This window comes from Corythoichthys intestinalis, chromosome 17 (assembly GCF_030265065.1).
Source record: "Corythoichthys intestinalis isolate RoL2023-P3 chromosome 17, ASM3026506v1, whole genome shotgun sequence".
NCBI lineage: Eukaryota > Metazoa > Chordata > Actinopteri > Syngnathiformes > Syngnathidae > Corythoichthys > Corythoichthys intestinalis.
Genome location: NC_080411.1, coordinates 949,436 through 971,766, shown reverse-complemented (window position 1 = coordinate 971,766; position 22,331 = coordinate 949,436). Strand labels below are relative to the sequence as shown.

Below are 22,331 nucleotides of genomic sequence, written 5' to 3'. Positions count from 1 at the left end.
ACGTAAAACTCACTGATATATTTGTGGATTACAAAAGCACATGTGAAACTCACGAATATATTTGTGGATGTCGAAAATACATGTGAAAATCTTGGATATATTTGTGCATCTACAAAAAATATGTGTGAATCGCGGATGTATTTGTGAGAATATTTTTGAGACAAATCTCTCCCCATACAACTGCGCATGTGCATAATAATTTCCCCACGGGGGAACCTCATCAAGTATCAACCAAACTACAAAGCCATCAGCAAGACCATAGAGCACCAGAAGTCGCATTCATGGTATGAAATACTCATCGTTGATTAGCAACAGCATAACAATGTTATTAAAAAGAATTCAGAGACCTATTGTACTTTAAAAATGTTGAAATTACGTAAAATGCACACATTACTCGTATTTTATAGTTTTAAACATATTGTATGGCTCTCACGGAATTACATTTTCTTTTTTAAATGTTTTTTTTTTGGGGGGGGGCTCTCTCAGCCAAAAAGGTTTCCAACCCCTGCCCTACAGGAACCACGCGACATCAAAGACTGTCGCGACTCTCTTTATACGGCTCTGGTGAGTGATTTTTAATGCCTGATGACTGTTATCAGTGGCTGCCAAAGCTCAAGGCAATAATGGCACGTTCCAATGAACACCTGTGTCCACTCTCAAATCCCTGCCTTTTCGCTCTCAATGTGCTAGAATGGCGTCATTGTAAACTGTTTGAGGCAACGCATGAGTTAATTGCGTCAAATATTATAACGTGATTCATTTTAAAAAACTGCCGCCCATTAACGCGCTAAATTTGATAGCCCTAATATATATAAACATACATACATACATACTGTTTATATATATATATATATATGTGTGTGTGGGTGTGTGTGTGTGTGTGTGTAATCGAGAAGTCTACTAACTTTGGAGTTTGGCTGCTTGTGCTTTTTTATTCATCCTGCTTCCTATACCTATAACAGACAAAGACAAATTCAAAATTGTTCGGGGCTTTTTGCGCCATGAATCTGCTATGGCAGCATCTTATATATATATGTATAAACATAGATACATACTGTATATATATATGTGTGTGTGTGTAATCGAGAAGTCTACTAACTTTGGAATCTGGGACTTTTGTACGGCGTCTTGCTTCCTATAACAGACAAATTCAAACTTGTTATCTGCTATGGCAGCATCTTATATATATATATATATATATATATATATATATATATATATATATATATTTATAAACATAGATACATACTGTATATATATATATATGTGTGTGTGTGTGTGTGTGTGTGTGTAATCGAGAAGTCTACAAACTTGGGAATCTCTTTCTTTTGTACGCCATCTTGCTTCCTATAACAGAAAAAATTCAAACTTGTTTGGAGGGTTTTTGCGCCATGAATCTGCTATGGCAGCATCTTACATATATATATATATATATATATATATATATAGTATTTGATACACTGCCAATGGTTTTTCCCATTGACAGTGTATCAAATATTTGTTCTCCCCACTGTATATACATACATACATACATACATACATACATACACTGTAAAAACTGTGATCAGGTTTTGATAATATTTACGAAATAAATAAAAGTAGACTATACATAATAAAAATGACTGTGTGCAGTTTGCAATCAAAGTGAGCAGAATTTACCAATTTTTAATCATTTATTAATAGCATTTTAATTAGTATTTTTTAAATATAAAACCAACTTAAAATCAGTGAGTAGAATTTATTTATTTTTATAAGCAAAGTCAAAACTGCAGAAAATTGATAAATTTTACTCATTGGAAGGTCTTATTTTCCCGCCCAAGGCATTTTTCATCACACAACAGCAAGTCAGCCACCATTTCACAGACCGTTGGCTTAAAGGTAAGAGCTGTTTAATTGTTCTTAGGTAACGACCCCAGTGTCTCTATCAGTTAAACATTGCTTTGTGTTACTACAAATTGCTAAACGTGCCAACTTTACTGTACTTTCAGTCAAAATTAAGTTCTAGTGTTACTGACTGAAGTCAGTTTGTGTCGTCTTTGATTCAACTAAAGCATTGCAATGATTGAAAAAGTTTGGTTCGACTAAAAGCATTGCAATGATTGAAAAAGTAGTGTGAATTTCACAATTTAATGTGTTTTACCGAGTATAGCGTAATACTGTTATATAATGGATGTAAAGTACAAACTATTCTTTTTTTATTTAATTTAGCGTCCTGGCTCCTCGCCACAGTCAAGTTAACCTCCCCTCCCCCCACCTTAACAAGCCAGCACACCAACACGGAGGAGCACACTTGTGTCTCAGTGGTGAGTATAATCAATTTAGGAGTTTTATCTGAAGTTACTGCATTTAGTTTTCACAATAGAATTGTATTCGTAAAATTTTTACTCAAGTAGCGTGTTAAATGCAGAATTCTTGTCGCATTTTCACTGGTTCGTCTGTTAATGTGTTTTGAGCACAATGGCTGTTTTGCGAAATGCTAGGTTCTGGGGGGTATATCACAAAGCGAGATTAATGGGTTAGTGAGCTATATGTTGAGTCCAAAGCTAGGAAAACGCCACATGGAAAATGACCAGAATACGTTTTCTTGTATAACTAATATACCCTATAATGTTGGGTTAGCTGATAGTCTACCTCAGGTGAGGAGGATTTCTCAGACTAGCAGGTAAGTTAATGATTTGTACATACTTTTCCACTGCTGTGACATTAATCAATAATAATTATGTCCTGTAATAATGTGACAGCAAAAATGTTTATTGTGGACATTCTTAAGGGATAATCCTTTTTTTTTTTTTTTTTCACATTAGTACGTGGCATAGCGTCTGTACCAGTATAAATGTCATTGGGAACACACTGGTGCAGGTAAGACACTAACTATGGATAAATACCTTATAAAATCCCACTTCAATAAAAGGAACCTTTAGGATGTCTGACAAAAATATAAAACCAATTCTAAGGTAATATGCATATCAACAAATGACAAATGATAAATATTAAAAGGCGCACAGTCTCTTACATATAATTGTATATTATAGGGTTGAACGATTTATAAAACAAATATCTAATTGTTATGTTTTCAATTAATTATATTTAATATAATTATATACATATTATATATATATATATATATATATATTTATTTTGCATTATTGTTCTCATTTTCTTTGAAAAACACGACCGTAATTTTCGGACTATAAGGCGCACCTGACTGTAAGCCGCAACCCACCAAATTTGACACGAAAATTGCATTTTTTAATTGATAAGCCGCACTGGACTATAAGCTGCAGCGGTCCTCACTCTATTAAGGAATATTTACACCAAAAGATATGAACCGGTAACACTTTATATGAGTATATGATATACTTGAGGATTTAAAACTGGTTTTATGATTTGTCTTTCAGATCCAGGATGAGTTTTATCGAATAACAATGGTTCATCTTGAATCAAAGTTCATGTCCAAGCTGGACGAATTTACGCCTCAACTATTAAAACTCTTCCATACCAAGGGCGGAAGCATGGGGCTGCAGTTGCAGGCTATCTTACTCAAGGTACCCTTCATTGAGCATTATGTTTGCTAATACAGTGTTCTAGGAATATCAACTTTAGAGGAGGTAATGTTATCCTGTGATGAAATAATTGCATGAGAATTTGTTTCATTAGTATTTCCTTATTCAGGTCCCAGAGACGGCATAGGAAGGATCCTTGATAGGGCCTTATTAACAGTAATATAAAACACCTTGTGTTTATTTTTCCATTTCAGACTCCAAGCAACCCAAATATCCACATGAAGAGAGAGATCGTCATTAGATGTTCGATGAAGTTCCTCGGGGAATCGTCAGAGCAACTCTTAAGAGAGTACGATGTAAGTTGAATTACATGTTAAAATAAAAGAAGGTCATCACTCTCATCTCTTTGACTTAATATGTTTTGGGGAAGTCAAATCACAAAATAGCTTTAACTGTATTTCTCCCAGTAGGTCTTGGCAAACTACATCATTGTCCTCTATTAAGTGTTTAAAAGTGTTTATTTTCCATCATGGAACTTTTAAGTGCAAGTGCATAAATAGGAGGTGTTATTTGATTGCACCAATTAGCAGAATTTAAAAGTTTTAAAGTCTTAATAATTGGTGCCTAAGAAGTACCTAAGAAATGCTGGCCAAAGAGCTGCTTTGTGAATACAAATACATTTTTACAGAGACTGAGGCAACTTAATAATAAGTAAATGAGAGCAAAGTTGAACCAATTGCTGTGGAAAATTTATAAATTTTATAGCGTCAGGAATGAACTTACAGTGCCACAACTTTTGTTACCACTATCAGTATGGTACAATACGGATTAGTATGTTAATAGTTTGGATTGGATTAATCACAACAGTCCCAGGTAAAAAAGATGTAATGGATTGATTTCATTTACATATATTTACTACTGTAACTGCTAAAACCTTGATGGTGTGATTGAATTGTTTTGATTTGTGGTAAACTGATGAGATCATTTAAAATTTACCTGGTATGAAAAAATGATTTTATGCATATTTTTAAGTGTTATGTAAGATTTGTTTAAAACACTGACATAAATGGAGTGCAATAGGAACAAGAGCTATGACAAACTCCAGTTTTTCTTGTCCAAACAGTTGAAGCAATTTGGGAAATAGTGCCTCCCTTGGGTTTATTGTCTGATATGCGCAATGTTCTTGCTATTACAGGATGCTGATGAGGACCGAATACTCCAAGATCTTGCACTTCAAACATTGAAGATCTACATCAAACCGAACCCATCAGAGGCACCAGACATCGGTATTGTGGTGGAGGGCGTCAAAGTGCTGACTGGTCTGGAAAATCTTCCGAGGGCTTGCTCCCTTCTGGTTGGGATTGCTTATGTGTTGAATCTCGCATATCCAAAGGAACTCAAGAACACATTTGAAGTGTTTCAAAAACTTTTCCTTGGCCTCGATGATACAAAGCTCTCCCCAAAAATCAATAGCTTGAAGAACAGGCTACTGGCCTAACAGAAGAGACCTTTGTTGTGAAATTGTTAATAGTTTAACAACAAAGGAAAATTCAACAGATTAACATGTTAATCTGTTGAATTTTCCTTTGTTGTTAATTTACAATGTTGTTCAATTCTTCGTGTTGTTAAAATATGTTCATATGTTGAATTTTTTTCTTGGTTGCTTCAATGTTTTCTTGTGAATTATTAAAAGTATGTTAATATGTTAAATTTTCCAGTTTTTCAAATAAATGTTTTATGCTGTTTAATGCATTGAAATCTGTTGATGTTTCTTGATGCCACATTTTACTTAATTTTGGTCAGGATATTGGGTGAATTAGACCCATAAAAATTATGGCAACAAAGTGACAATATTATTGAGTAGAATAAAATCCCGTCATACAAATTAAAATAAAAAATTAAACAATTATTTTAGGTACAGAAAAATAAAAACAACAGTGTAAATGTGTTGAATTAAGCAACAATGTGCTAGAATATGAGTTGATATAACTTACTTTATTTACTTAATCCAAATAATTTTTATGCATATCCTAGCAAATGTGAATCAATTTCACCCATGTAATTAACAAAGATAACTCAATTTCAACTAGATTATCAATAAATATGAATCAGTTTCCTCCAGATATTCAGTGAATGTAAATTATTTTTGCTCGAGAGTCTTAGTTAACATAAATCAGCTTTCCTTGTGAAATTGAGTAAGATTTACTCAATATTTTTTGGTGATATAACTCATCATGTGTTGTCTATTAGTACATCCAACACATTTCTGCTGTTGCTTTTATTAACATGTATTTAAATTTTTGGGTTTAAATTAAGTTAATGTATTCAATACTTTTTAATCAAAATTATAGCGCTTTAAATCTATTCAATTATATTGAGTGTCACTTTGTTGCCACAATTTTTTTGAGTAACCATGGGTCAAATTTTTTAGAGTGTATATATATATATTAGGGCTGTCAAATGATTAAAAATTTTAATCGAGTTAATTACAGCATAAAAATTAATTAATCGTAATTAATCGCAATTAATCGCAATTCAAACCATCTATATAATATGCCATATTTTTCTGTAAATTATTGTTGGAATGGAAAGATAAGACGCAAGATGGATATATATATATTCAGCATGCGGTACTTAAGGACTGTATTTGTTTATTAAAACAATAAATCAACAAGATGGCATTAACATTATTAACATTGTGTTAAAGTGATCCATGGATAGAAAGACTTGTAGTTCTTTATGAAAAATGTTAGTACAAGTTATAGAAATTTTATATTAAAACCCCTCTTAATGTTTTCGTTTTAATAAAATTTGTAAAATTTTCAATCAAAAAATAAACTTGTAGGCCGCCATTGTAGATGGCAATAATTACTTACGCTATAAAATCAGTCGCACCCAAGCGCCAGCAGAGGGCAGCAAAACTCCGCAAAACACAATTAACAAGTGGGCCTTTCATTCCTCTGTCATTTAAATCTGTCTGAGCTGGGCCAAGTGCGTTAATTGCGTCAAATTTTTTAACGGGATTATTAAAAAAAAATTAATTAACGCCCGTTAACGCGATAATTTTGACAGCCCTAATATATATATATATATATATATATATATATATATATATGTAACCCCTGTGTCAGCGCCGCCCCGCGTTCCGCTCCCACCTCTGACTAGGCCGGGACACGAACCCGCGCGCCAACGACGCTTCCACTCGGCAGGCAAGATCGGTAACCACTGCACCAATAAGCTCGAGCCAACGGCACAGCCGCTAGCGTCCTTACATGAAGGAATCGGCAGGGAGGTTTCCACGCTCCACATGGACTTGCGTGCACCCGTTACATTCACCCCCCGAAACCTTCGCTGCCGATCCGGGTACACGGCACCATTGTAACCCCTGTGTCAGCGCCGCCCCGCGTTCCGCTCCCACCTCTGACTAGGTCGGGACACGAACCCGCGCGCCAACGACGCTTCCACTCGGCAGGCAAGATCGGTAACCACTGCACCAATAAGCTCGAGCCAACGGCACAGCCGCTAGCGTCCTTACATGAAGGAATCGGCAGGGAGGTTTCCACGCTCCACATGGACTTGCGTGCACCCGTTACATATATATATATATATATATGGGGGGGGGGGGGGGGGGAATCGAGAAGCCTACTAACCTTTGGGTTGGACTTTTTGGGTTGGACGTCTAGATTTCGTAGATTTCGCCATCCTGCTTCCTATAACAGACAGACGGACAAATTCAAACTTGTCCGGAGGCTTTTTGCGCCATGAATCTGCTACGGCAGCATCTAGACATATTGTTCTATCACACATCAAACACAACAGTTCTTTTGGCTTAAAATACAGCAGTTTCTTTTAAAGAAGTGTGCAAGAGCAGAAACTGTTTTTTCAGGAGGAAATATTTAACAGTCACGGTGTACCCTGCCTTCTGCCCGTCGTTAGCTAGGCTGGAGATGTGATACTCTTCGACCCTCCAGTGGAAAAGTGCGGGCAAGCACGAGAAATAGTTTACTGTCCTAAATTGCTAACAGCAGACGGAATTAGGCCAAATAACTTAAGACAACACCTTGAGACATTGTTGACCTTATTATTAAAAATAATGAACTTGACCATCTCTGGAGGAAAAATTGCAATGAAAAAATTGACTTACCGAATGCTCCGTTTTTTGTTTAAGCTTGAAGTGAACTGACTTAAAAGAGGATGTCAAGATAGAGCCGTTGATTTAAAAAAATGCACCACTTTGATATGAAAGGAATATTGAACCAATGAACGAACGTACATTGTGTTCGGGGGTGTGGTCACAATGTCAGAGTTGGCTGGCTCGGACATGAACTTTGATTCAAGATGAACGCGCTGGCCCTCAACGGCTTCCATACGCTTTTGCGTACCAATGGCTGACCATTAGCCTGTCGCAATCGGTTCTTGTCTCGTGACGTTTCTGGCGCAATGCATTATGGGTTTTCGTGTATTGCTGAAGAACAACAAGCCCGCGACGTGATCCTTTGCTAGGCATCCATTCTGCGTGGTAATCGTTGAAAATGGTACACTCGTGTTGTGTGAAAGACTGCCATTCTAGGTCCCATGATAGAAACGAATGCAAATAGGATGGGATAGTTTTTTTTTTTTTTTAATATTCCCGCCTGGAAGAGAAGATATGGAACTCATGAGTTGACCAAGAGGCTTCGAATGGTTGCAGCAGTGAGAAGAAAGGCCATCACTTTTTATTCATCAACTGACAACATGTCGGTCTGTTCCCTACATTTCCATAAAGGTAAGTAACTGGAAGTGTTAATGTTCTTCGGATGCTGATACTGACTGCATTTAAACGCTTATGGCGTGTGGTTGTGTTGTTTACTTTGGCTAACCACGCTAGTGTCTAAGAGAGGCTAACTGTAGCCCTACTGGCTAACTGTGCATAAGCAACAGGCGTTCACCGTATGGTACTAGTACACAAAAAAAACAGTTCAAAGGTAACAAAGTAAGGGTAGTAATGAAGATGTAACAGCACACAATTAATGAGTATAAGTATGGGAGATGTGTTAGAAAAAAATGCGATATTTACCTCCCGCTTATGCTACTGATATGCTTGACCAAGCACTCTGTGGAGGAAACTACAGATCTACTAAATCACCAGAAGAATCTTCTGCTTGTTTGTTATGCCTAATGATCAGTTAAACTTATAAAAAAAATTTTAAAAAAAAATTTTTTTTAAAAAGTGTGTTGCATATAAATCAGTGCCATATGATGGCAGGTCACACCAGTTTAGACACACTACAAAGCTTTAGAATCCATTTTAAGTTACTAATGTTAACCTGTTGTATGACTGATACGACTTTTATAATTTCAGGAAAACCAGCATATGAAATAAATGAGGCAGACCCTGACTGGGCACCATCCTTACGCCTGGGACACACATGTGTTCAGCCCACCAACGTGGACCGCTCTTCTAGGCGAAGTAGGCGTGAGAAATTGAGGATGGAGGAAGACGTTGGTGAGCTACAGGAGGAACCATCAGCGCCCTTTAGATGCTCCTTCTGACCTTCATGCGCCTGCGTTTGGACCTGCCTACACTACACATTGCACACATATTCCATGTTTCCCGTAAGACTGTGTATTGAGTGTTCAGTGGCATGGTGCCCTTTTTACATGCTAACTTGAGACGAGCAATTGTTTGGCCCGACAGAGAAACACTCTATAAAACAATGCCTCACGAGTTTGTTGAGTCCTTTAGATGCAGAGTTGCAGTGATTATTGACTTTTTTGAAATTTTTACAGAGAAACCATCAAATGTTTTCTAGTTACAAGCATAACTACACCATGAAATACCTAACTGGAATCACACCAAAGGGGGGAATCTGATGTCAAAAGGTTGGGGTGGTCACTAGAGGTGTGCAAAATTTCCGATTCTTAGATTATTCGCGATTCGGCCGTGGAAGATTCGAGAACGATTCACAAACATCCAAATTCCGATTATTAAAATATGCGAAGTAAAGCGGAAGTACACAACACTCAGCGCGCCGAGCGGTCTTCGAGACGGAACGGAGCGAGAGTAGCTAAACATCATGCTTCCCATTACCCGGCCCCTCGGGTAATGCCAATGCTCAACTCACGGCTCTAGCTCAACTCATGCAACGAGATAGAAAAACACAACAACATACCTGACAGCTGCCGAAAAGCTGCTAGAAAAGTACATTCGTATGTTACGATGGATATCATTTATATAGGACTAGATGCATTATTCATTTGGTAGTGTTAGCAGCACATCTGCAAAAAGCTAGATGCGGGAGTTATAAACGGCCGCCATCTTAAAGCAGTACACTTCCCTCCAAGGCTGTTGTAGCGAACCTTCCAAGCAAACCTAATTAACTTTTTATCTAAAATACTCCTAAATCGGTAAAATATTGAATTGAATCTATCTTTACAATAGTTTTAAAACTTTCACATGTCGAAAGTAGACAAAAGGGAAATTATGGAATAACTGGAGCAATTTTAACAAATTTAATGGTTGATTCATAACATTAAATTAATTGAATGTAGTTTAAAAACTGCTGATACAAAATGGGGACTGGAGTTTTTTATTTAATGTTATTTTTGTATATTTGTGTACTGCTATATGTTAACTTGATACTGAAATAGTAGTGTGGTTTAGCCTGAGAGTATTTTTGAACAATTTTGGAACTCATGTACAAAACATTAAAAAAAAAAAGAGAGAGAGAAAAAAAAAGGAGGGGGGGTGCATCAATAATCGTTTTATAATCGAATCGGAGCCTCTGAATCGTAATCGTAATCGAATCGTTAGTTGCCCAAAGATTCCCAGCTCTAGTGGTCACACAAGTGACAAACATATCACCTTGAACAGTGCTTTTTTTTTTTTATAACCTTTTGCCCGGGGACATTGTCTTGACTGACAGAGGCTTTGATATTCAAGAACATGTGGGTATGTTATGTGCAGAGGTCAAACTCCCTGCGTTCACAAAAGGTCGCTGTCAGTTAGCTGGTAGAGATGTGGAGGAGACTAGGAAGATAGCACATTTGAGGATCCATGTTGAACAGGTAATTGGTAATCTTTGCCAGAAGTATAAGATCCAAAAGGAACTATACCTATTAACTTGGTTCTGCCATGTGTGACAAACCTTTGCCCAACTGTTGTGTAGTTTGTACTGTTATACCATTTACTATGCTAACCGTTTCAGCCTTTCAAACTTGGCTGTTATTGATATTTTGTATTTTGTTGTGACTGGATTGTATTTAATGAAACATTAAGTAATCTTGAATCCTATTCTTTGTAAGTACAGCATGTGTCGATACTGTATTATATATATACACACGCATAATAATGTTCATACAAAGGACGACAGTTAACTACTTTGGCCAGGTACTTTTAATGTTGCCAAATTGTCATTTAAAACAAATCACATACTACCAACCACCACTAACTTAAGTGGAGCACAGAGAGCAGAACCAACACATGTCTTTATCTGTTTCATGCGGTGTAGACCAACACAGGTTAAATAATAATGGGGCAGATCTCATTATCACACGCAACCATGTCATCTTTGGTCTCCAGACCACAGCAGAGGCACCATAACTGACAAATACCGATCTCTCGCTTCCTTTTCAAGCTTCTCCACATAAGGAGTCTTGTGGTTCTTCTGGCTTTTTCCCATTTTGATGTGACATTCGCGTGGCTGCTTACCCGCAAAATTGTCAACAAAACAAACGTGACCGCGGGGCGGATGTAGTCCAGGTCACTGAGATACACGAAAGATGGCGGCTCAGGTGGTCGTGATGACGTAGGTGACAACAACCGATATGCAATAATTCCATTTATCACGCTATATATAAAAATGAAGGCGGTCATTTTTCCGCTGCGATTTATCGCCTCGCGTGCACGTGCGTGTACCAGGTTTCTAATGACAGCTGCAGTTTGGACTGCATAAGTCCATCATTGTTTCGGCAAACCACTTTCAATAAGCATGCCCCTTGCCATATCAAAAAGTGTACGCCAATTTCGTTCAGCTGTCCCATTTTGATGGGGAGAATATGGTGCTGAGGTCTGATGCCTAATTGCATTTTTAAAGAGCAATGTTTGATATGCTTTGCTTGTGAATTCAGTACCATTATCAGATCGGAGACATTTAACTTTGCCATATGGGGCTATATCAGCTAGGAATTTTTCTGTAGCAAATATTGTGTCGCTTTTATTCTTTAGAAAATAAACAAACACCATACTGGTAAAATCATCAGTAAATGACAGTGCGTATTTGTGCCCGATGAATTGGTCCTGCTAAATCTGTGTGAACCAATTCTAGTGTGGTTTTAGCCCGTACGTCAGGGTTCCTGTTTCTTGTTTGATAAAACTTTCCCTGGATGCACACTTCACACTCTAAAGGTTTGTTCGTTAACCCTTGAGTAGCCATACCATCAACAACTTCTGACTATCATTATAGTTGCAGTGTCCAAGTATTTCATGCCACGTTTGCAGATCATGACCCCCCATGAACCTTTTGAACTTTGCGATGTCGGTGACTATGTTGTGGACTGACAAATATGCTCTCAATTATTTCCTGTTTTACTTTGAAGGACTCGTCCCAACTTCCGGTTTGTCCGTTGCGTGTGTTATGCTACTTTATAAATCAAACTTGTTCCAGTGTTTGCAACGCATTGAACGCAAGAGACGTGTGACGCATATATTTTTCCTCCGTTAAATATATAACTTATCCAGCCAACTTTGAGGGGTAACACGCGGGTATACTGTATAAGTAAGCCGCTGACAACAGGTTATGGGCCCAGGAACCCCCAAGGACGGCTGAAGATAGTTTGGAGCCGCTGAGAAGGGCGACGAACTGCGAACTCGGCTTAGAGGTTAGCGTTGCTGAGCTCGGGGTGCTACCCTAGAAGCTATGGAGCGGCCAAGCCATGGGTCAAGCAGATGGTCACGTTTAACCTTTAACGGAGATGGGAAACAATATGAGCTCTGGGAAACAAAATTCTTGGCCTACTTGCGGCTACAGGGGCTCAAAGAGACAATTTGGAGTGAAAATCCGCTGTTTGATGACGATGATGAAGAGGCTAAGGACGAGGAGCAGAATGAGATGGCCTATGCCGAGCTGATCCAGTTTTTAGACGACAAAAGTCTAGGCCTGGTCATGCGCGAAGGTGCAGATGATGGGAGAAAAGCCCTGAGGATGCTTCGAGAGTATTATGCAGGTAAAGGGAAACCACGCATAATAAACCTGTATTCTGAACTGACAAGTCTACAGATGGGAAGCAAGGAAAGCGTAACAGATTTTGTGATCAGGGCAGAGACTAAGAAATGCAGAGGAAGTCATGAGTGATGATCTGCTCATAGCAATGGTGTTGAAAGGACTTCCAGAATCCTTCAAACCTTTTGCAGTTCATGTGACACAGAGTGAAGAAAAGCTAACATTTGCTGACTTTAAAACTAGACTGCGATCATATGAAGACACCGAAAAGATAATCAGATAATGTCATGAAAGTGAACGTGAAAGATAACACTCCAAGGAACGACGACAGAAACAAAACGGCGGATATAGTGTGCTTTAAGTGCGGTTTGAGAGGGCACAAAGCAAGAACATGCCAAAGAAGACAGTGGTGCAGTTATTGCAAAAGTTCAACGCACAGGGATGCAAACTGCAGACGTCGACCAAAGAGTGAACAAGCTAGACAAGCGGCAGAGGGAGAGAGCAGCAAGTCGTATGCTTTCTTGACCAAGGACCGGGTAGCGGACATCATTCCAGGACGTGGTGTGAAGATGAAGGGCCTAATGGTGGACGCGGGGGCTACTTCCCACATCATCACAGATGAGACCAAGTTCAAGAGCTTCGATGAGACCTTCAAGGCTGTGTTGAGCTGGCAGACGGAACCAAGTGCCAAGGCGTGGCGAAACGGCGGGGAGAAGCAGAGGTGATCCTCATCGACAGCAAAGGACATCACCATCCAGCAACATTGAGAAATGCACTGTTCATCCCTTCATATCCACAGGACATTTTCTCTGTGATGGCTGCAACAGCAAGTGGAGCGACAGTCATTTTCAATGACGGAAAGGACATGGTGAGAATGAGTGATGGTACTGTATTCCCTGTCAATGTGCAGAACAATCTTTACTACCTATCTGCAGCAGACGAGGGTAATGACAAGTGCAAAGGTTGTTTTGATTTGCAAACCTGGCACGAGATTCTCGGCCATTGCAATTACAGTGATGTACAAAAGTGGTTGATGGTACGGTAATCAAAGGGAAATGTGAAAGACCTGTATCACCATGTGAAGTGTGTATTCAAGGGAAGTTTGTGCAAACCAGAAACAGAGAGCCGGATGCAAGAGCAACAGAGGTGTTTGGCTTAGTGCATACAGATCTGGCAGGACCTATAGATCCCATTTCTATAGATGGACACTGATTTGCAGTGTCATTTACTGATGACTTCTCCAGTACGGTTTTTGTGTACTTCCTCAAACACAAGAGTGATACAGTAACTGCCACAGAAAGCTTTTTAGCAGACACTGCCTCCTATGGGAAGGTTAAGTGTATTAGATCGGACAATGGTACTGAGTTTATGTCCAAAGAGTACCAAGAACTTATTAGGCTGTATTGGCACCATGGAAAAAGTGCTTAGAAAATGGATTTCGTTCCACTGAAATGGATCTACATGACCTCTGCATTGTAATTTACATATGTTGCTAATTACTACCAAAAAAAAAGTTCTACTCACGGTTTCCAGTCATTTTTTAGTAATTAGCGTTTTCGTGTCGGTCTTTTTTTCCCCCGTGGCGCAGTGATATTGATACGGCGGAGTCGTATCGTCAGTGTGTGAAGCCATTTTAGGTCACGTGCACCAATAGGAGACGAGGACTGTTGCTATGCGCTCGACAACAAACAATATGGCGGCGACCGTGTCAAGCTACGACACGAGCGAAGATGAACCAAAGATAAGAAAACCGCATTCGGAATTTAGTCAAAAGGCATCGAAACGATGCTATATGCATCTCTCAACTGTCCAAGGGCGAAAAAGGGCAGGAATTTAGAAAAAACGTGCAGAGCCCGCGTGGTTGCGTCAGACAATGGCTTTCTCTCCAGGCTCCGTCGAAGGATCTTGCTGAAAATGCGTCGACTGGGATTTTGAACGACATTCACTACAGGTAAGCCACACACACGGCTTTTGTTGTGAATAACTATGGGAGTTGTGGGCTTCTGGTCAGATCACAATTGAAGTTAAGACTTGCAATGTGAGTTCTGGGCTGTAGCGGTCATTATTATGATGTTAGATTGTTAACTTTGAGCAAAAAGTTTAGATTGAATAATAACATAGTATTTAGTCTGTTTAACCGTAGTTCCAAAAACCTATTTGATAATTTTATTCAGGAAAAAATGGCAGAATGGACAAGCCTATATAATTTGGATTGGAAGATTATGTAAATATGATATGGATGAAACAGCTCTCACATGGTTTATGTGTGTGTGCGTGTTTTTCAGAACTGAAACACCCTTCACTGACAGCTGCAACTTCTTCTGTGACACCGTCGTCCATTAAAAGATTAGAGTTGACCAGGAAGTGCTGCGAATGGACAAGCTTGTGGAAATATGGCTTTATTGGGACCATGGAAAAAGTGCTTAGAAAATTGATTTTTTTCAAAGACAATACCCTCCTAACTTAGTCACCAGCCAGAAATGTATCTTGATGTGAATACACAAAAATACAGATCTAGTGTTGCTGTTTTTGCTTGTTTTAAGTGTTATATTAATTCTGGCAACACAAAATCTTTATCAAATGTCATAAACACATCTACCAAACATTTGAAACAAGTATTGGTGCCTTAGTATACACATAGGTGAATTCAGAATGAGAAATGTAGCTAATTTCTTGAAGGAAACACTTCAACATTAATGATTTGCACCCAGCACAATGAAATATATATTGAATTAAGCTAAAGGCTTATGTGTCATATTAAAAATATCACAACCTACTATGCAATGAAATATATAAAATAAAAAATGCACGCCATGATCATAAATAGCTGAAAATCAACCCAATTGCTACCACACCCTCCTAAATGTGAATCATGGCAAAAATGGAATAAGACAAAAAAATTACAGGGTGATCAAAAATATAATGTGCCAAAATCATAAGGTGATACTTAAAAAATGAAAGACATCACAAAAGAAGTGATGGACACGTGTTGAAGATAACTTCCAAGTTTTATTTCATGTTTCACAAGTGCTCAAATGTGAGCACACCCAGCAGCACGGACAAAATCAAGCCACGATGAGAATTCCTCTCAAACGTGTGCATGTCGCAGTTATTGTCTTGATTGCAACTGTTGTTCGATATTTCACATCATCAGTACTTGCTGGACGTGTTGGTATGTTAAAGACAAAGTTCGTTATCCATCTTTATGGCACATAACGTAAGTTATACACTAAGTGTATGTTCCACCACTTCCAGCAAATATTGATGACATGAAAGATTACATAACAGACGCAATCAACGCGGGAGGGAGGAATTCTCATGTCAACTTGATGTTGTCCATGCTGCTGGTGATGGCCATATTTGAGTACTATGAAAACATGAAATTAAACTTAGTTACTTCCTACATCTGTCCAAGGTAGTTTTTTTTTTTTTTTTTTTTTTATGTTTTTCGTTTTTGACATGGCATTTTGATTTTGGCACAGCCTTTTTTAATCACACTGTATATACACAAAAGTTTGGAATCATTCAAGTATGGTACTGTTGGTACACATTTATTTAAACATGGAAGTGTCTCATACTATAAAAATACACATTATTACATATACAAATATTGAAAAACGAATTTAAAAAAAAATAGAAATAAAAGAATAGTAAAACTGTACATGACAACATTACTCCTCAAAATCGCTTTACTCAAAGTCATCATCCCATCCAAGTGTCTTCTGTTTCTTTGGAAACATTCTCACATGCTTGGCACCGATATAAATCAGGACAAGAAAGTTTTGCAGACATACAGGAACATCTTCCCATGTCACAATTGGTTGCCTTTCAACTACAGTTGACTACTTGCAAAACAGTATCGGGCAGGATTTTTAGTCATCCATGTCACTGCCAACTGCCCATCCTCAATGTCCCACCCATTCCCAGTGGGTGAAGGGGCACACATTTTAACTGACAGACAACGTTTCATAATTGCTGCTTGATAGTTTGCTGTCCTGCAATGTTGGTACAGAGCATCAGTTTTTGGGGGAATAGAATGTTCTGGCAAGACTGACGAGGCTATACAGAAAGATCTGCATTTGGCATCATTTTTGGCACGACTGGCCAAACAGGTGGCACACGTATTTACACAACGTGTTAAATGTTTGTAGGTCAAGTTTAAAACTGCTGCCCAGCTTTGCAAACCCAGTCAGGTATTCTTTTTTATGACGTGCAAAAGAAAAGGTTTATTTTGCCTTTGCCATGAAAGGCACAAGCAGAGTCACAACCTGTGAATGTATGGATGCCAATGAGTGCTGAACACACACTAGTGCCAGGAGCTGCAGAGACCTTAGAGACGTCAGTCCTCGTTCTGTTGCCTCCTCCTGTGAAAAAATCAATTTACACTGTAAATCTATCTGCAGACTTACAGCAATCACTGCCACGTCAGTATCGGGGCTTTTATTGACTACAGCTTGATGTTCTTGAGCCAAAAGGTTTATTTAACCATTGTCACCCATAACTGGTATGCAATAAAAAGTTATACTGGATTCACTTTCGACACACTGTACACTATATACATTTTATAACAAAGTGGTATTGATATCTGGGCTAAAAAATAGTATCGTTACAACACTAGTTTAAATAAGAATTTTTTTTAGCATAAGTTAATAACAATTAACCTTGTAGTAAAGGCGTGCGTGTGGCTTACCTGTAGTGAATGTCGTTAAAAATCCCAGTCGACGCATTTTCAGCAAGATCCTTCGACGGAGCCTGGGGAGAAAGCCATTGTCTGACGCAACCACGCGGGCTCTGCACGTTTTTTCTAAATTCCTGCCCTTTTTCGCCCTTGGACAGTTGAGAGATGCATATAGCATCGTTTCGATGCCTTTTGACTAAATTCCGAATGCGGTTTTCTTATCTTTGGTTCATCTTCGCTCGTGTCGTAGCTTGACACGGTCGCCGCCATATTGTTTGTTTTCGAGCGCATAGCAACAGTCCTCGTCTCCTATTGGTGCACGTGACCTAAAATGGCTTCACACACTGACGATACGACTCCGCCGTATCAATATCACTGCGCCACGGGGGGAAAAAAAGACCGACACGAAAACGCTAATTACTAAAAAATGACTGGAAACCGTGAGTAGAACTTTTTTTTTGGTAGTAATTAGCAACGTATGTAAATTACAATGCAGAGGTCATGTAGATCCATTTCAGTGGAACGAACCAACACAATTTTGGCTCAGCCAATACAGCCTATATGCGTAAACATGGCATTACACACGAAACCTCAGCACCATACTCACCACACCAAAACGGTACAGCAGAGAGAAACTGGAGGACTTTATTTGACATGGCTAGATGCATGTTACTTGAAAGTGACCTACCCAAAACTTTGTGGACTTATGCAGTGCAGACAGCAGCAGCGGTCAGGAACCGATGCTTTAATAATAGCACAAAGCAGACTGCTTACTTTATGTTGACTGGAAAGAAACCAAATATTTCACAAATGCAAAAATTCGGTGCTGTATGCTATGCATACAAGCATGACAAAAAGAAACTTGACTCTAGAAGTGAAAAGGGAGTTTTCATTGGATATGACAAAAATAGTTCAGCTTATTTTGTTTATTATCCAAACAGTGAAAAAGTACTAAAACACAGAATGTTGAAATTTGTGACAAAGCCATCTACACAGACAGAAATGAGCTCAGATCAGGATGATAGTGATGATCATTTGGACTCTGGTAGAGCAGACAGAAAGCCATATAGAACCTACCCACGTGACGTCACAACTCACGTGGTACCGCCCACTTGTCCGTCAAAACATAGTGTTAACCTGTTACGGCTACGTACATATCTCCTATTTACGGCGTGTTTTTCTGCTCCCTAACATTAATAATCAAAATGGTGAAGGCGTGTGTGGCTGTTGGTCGCACTAACAGAGAAGATGGAAGGAGAGACTTGAAGTTTTACCGTATTCCGAGGGATCCAAAGAGCAGAGCGAAATGGACGGCTGCAATTCGACGTGAAAACTGGACACCAAAAAAAATCACCACAGACTATGTAGTAGTCATTTTATATCCGGTAAGATGCATTTAATATATATTTAGAGAGTTTTGGCCTGACAACCACAATCAAGATCATTGCTAGGCTAATCGCCGACAACATACGACGTAGTCTCTTACTTTCTCACAGAAAGTCGCTGTCTCCTGTAGGCTTGCCATCAGGCGGTCTGGCCGTCGGTAAGTTGGTGCTGCGTACTGGAACCCCCCGGCCCAGTGACGAATCTTCTCCAAGGTCTTGTCCTAAAACGCACGGGGCAGAGATGTTGCTTAGTGGAAGCCAAAGGATGTTTCAAATCATCGATCGTCACCTTTCACCCACACCTTGACATGTCGTGGTGCGATTTACACACAATTCTGTTGTGGTTTAACACAGCAGTCCCATTGTTGGGGAGAATAATTTATCATCATTTTTTTGTGCTATGAATTTGAAATCTCAGCACATAGTCTTTGTGTTACTTGTGCCTACAAGAATCATTGTGTCCCCATTTTGTTTGTATGTATGTGCTCAAGCACATTATCATAGAAAATATGTACTTGGGCAGTGGAGATGGAAGAGAGGTTCATGCAGCGCTCATACAATACTGAACATAGACTTCATAATGATTATTAATAATTAATCTATAATAAAATCCTAATTTCAATCAAGCACTTTAATAGCGTACCGCACGAATGCTATTTTTAGAACATGACGTTGCCATCGTAACGCGGAAGTGGGACATTATTCACACGCCCTAACATACAATCCATCATATTTCTGCTTGTTTTCTCCGGTAATCTTTCAAAAATAAAATGCCGATCAAACACTGCTGCTAATGAACTTGTAGAAACAACTCTATAGACATGACGACATATGAAGGATGTTTTCTTCATACGTTTCCCAAAACCAAAAACTCTGTAAAGAAAATGTGAAGAGTGGATCAACTTGCGCGGACGTCCAAAAGACCAGTTTGCAATTAATATAAGAAAGACAGGGCATACTATGTATGTACATATCAGAGGTTGCGCTAGACATTTTCGTTGTCTGTCATTTTGACTGACAGGGTCATAAAAATCCGGTCATAGTCTATTTTTACCGGTCACTTAAATTTTTAAAATGATAATGATGACATATTCAATAGTATTTAGTTATCATTCATTTGTAATTAATATTGTAACGCTTGTTTGGCGGCGAAAAATTAGACACGGGAGTCGTGGTATTTTTCTCCCTTTTTACTCTGCTTACCGCCAACAACTCCGCCCCCAAAGAAAAAGAGGCAACGATATAGACCCCAATCACCAACGTCACACAATGATCTTAATTGTGGTTGTCAGCCCAAAATCTTCTAAATATATATTAAATGCATCTTACCAGATATAAAATGACTACTACATAGTCTGTGGTGATCGTTTGGTGCCCAGATTTCTTGTCGAATTACAGCAGTCCATCTCGCTCTCATCCTCGGGTATCTCAGAATACGGTAGAACTTCAAGTCTCTCTTTTCTGTTACAGCAACCAACCGCCACACACGCCTTCACCATTTTGATTATTAATGTTAACGAGCAGAAAAACACGCCGTAATAGGAGGCATGTACATGGCGGTAATGTGTAAACACGACGAGCTGACACACAATATGGCGGCTCCAGTCAGGGGGGCGGAGTTGTGACGTCATGTGATTGGGCGGCAATCTTGTCCATCAATTGGATGACGCGCTGGCACACCGGGTGCACCAATAAGAACCTCGCGTTGATGTGTCAATCACGGTGCTGCCGCCAGACCCCGGTGACGCTACAATATTCTGACAGAAGAGCCAACGACGTCATGCATTAAGAGAGACAATAGCTAATTAATATGCTAACTCGCCACCCTGTGGTCTGGGGTGTGAATTGCAACCTGTCAAAATGACGGACGGACTTCAGTTTTTTCCGTCACCGTTTTAAAAAAACGGTCAACGACGGAAAATATCCGGTTAACGTGACCCCTGGTACATATATACGTATATATATTCTCTGGTCTTACGTCGCTGACCATTTTTGGGAGTAATTTACATTGCTATTTTTTTTTTTTTTTTGTAGTGATTGCAAATGCTGCTAGGTGACAGCCAACGAACACTTTTAATTTTTCATTAATAACAAGTCTTAATTCTATAATTTGTTTACATTTCCCTCTTACTATTTTTTTTTTACAACAGAAAAGGTAACAGTGGCAGTAAGATACATTTTTTTCAGTCATTGTCAGACAGAAGCAACACTGCAAAAGGCCACGCTAAAAAAATAAGTCAAAATATCAAAATGGCTTACCGCGTCGTCCTCGTGGGACCATGGCCCCCGACAAAATGTTTACTGCATATGGCTTCACCATGCTGGCGTTAAACTGGTCTTTTGGACGTACGCAGAAGTTTATCCATTGTTCACATTATTTCCTCTTTTTTGGCTTCGGGAAACGTATGCCAAAAACATACTTCATATGTTCATAATGTCTAGAAACGCTCCATAGCAGCAGTATATGATCGGCATGTTCTTTTTTGAAAGATTACTGGCAGAAATCAAGCAGTATTAACATGGTTTGTATGCGAGGGCATTTCTATGTTGACCCACTTCCGGTTTGACGTCGGGTTGTAAAAATAGCATTCGTGAGGTACGCTCTTGAATACATTAAAAATCATGACAACTTGTAGTTATCTGTCATCATGGTTTGGATAACAAATACGTGATGCAACACATTTGTTAACTTTATTTCTACCCAAGCAGCAGCGGACAACAAATGTCCTTCTATGCTATTACTCAAAACAAGAGCCTATAATAACTGTGTCATATGATGCCTTGAATTAGGAGTTACCAATGAATGGCCTGGGGCGCCGTCATGAGATGCTATGAACAATGGCCTTTTTTTTTTTTGTGGGTAATCATTGCTGCAGGTGACACTAAAAAAATATCTCTTTGAAATGTAATCAAGTAAATTAAGGATTGAAGTTTTTGCAGGTCTTCATTGTGGCCCATATGCACTTTGAACTACAAATCCCATTTCAAACTCACTGTGATGAAAACAGTAAACCCACCTGCACGGATCCTTGGGTCACATTGTGCTCTGTGTTTATTCTGTATATGCATTTTGTGCACCGCTAACTTCTGTGAAGTCTGAGGATATTGTATCAGGAATGCATTAACTGTGTTCACTGTGTCTTAAATATTTGCTGATTTGCTTTTGTCAGTAACATGCTGCAACCAGTCACATTTTGTTGTGGAATATCAGAACAGTTTGGTAAATGAATGAATATTTTGTACATTTTGTATGTCGATGAAGTTCAGCTCTGTGAGCCACTCTTGTGCTACATACAGTATGTTTACAACACTTTTTAGGTCGGCTAAAGTGAAATCTTGTGTACTGACTACTATTATACATCCACATAAATGCTACCAACTTTCCTCAAGTTATTTATTGAATAACTAGTAAGAAAATCTTTCAAGGTTTCATCTCAGGGATGAATTATGCTGGTCAACTATTTCATTCATCACCTCAAATTATTCAGTGGAAGTACAGCGCTTTCTCATTTAGGGGTCTTAGGCATTTATTAAATGGATAAAGGGGCACTGGCTTCTATTGAGG

General features: G+C 38.9%; 2 protein-coding genes across 2 annotated transcripts in view; one reads left to right on the top strand and one right to left on the bottom strand.

Annotated features, from left to right (window-relative positions):
• LOC130905300 (uncharacterized) overlaps positions 1-7,687 on the bottom strand; it is a 48,726-nt gene extending 41,039 nt beyond the window's left edge. Inside the window, exons 1-5 of the mRNA XM_057818552.1 lie at positions 7,648-7,687; positions 7,154-7,213; positions 1,312-1,347; positions 1,100-1,135; positions 906-953 (exon numbers count right to left, since the gene is read on the bottom strand). Coding sequence (XP_057674535.1) covers positions 906-953; positions 1,100-1,135; positions 1,312-1,347; positions 7,154-7,205 — 172 coding nt within the window. The 5' untranslated portion in view covers positions 7,206-7,213; positions 7,648-7,687. The remainder of the gene's footprint in view (positions 1-905; positions 954-1,099; positions 1,136-1,311; positions 1,348-7,153; positions 7,214-7,647) is intronic.
• The window catches only part of LOC130905299 (rab GTPase-activating protein 1), a 158,731-nt gene continuing 136,622 nt past the window's right edge, over positions 223-22,331 (top strand). The window contains exons 1-2 of the mRNA XM_057818547.1: positions 223-284; positions 487-564. The gene's annotated coding sequence lies outside the window, so the exon portion shown is untranslated. The remainder of the gene's footprint in view (positions 285-486; positions 565-22,331) is intronic.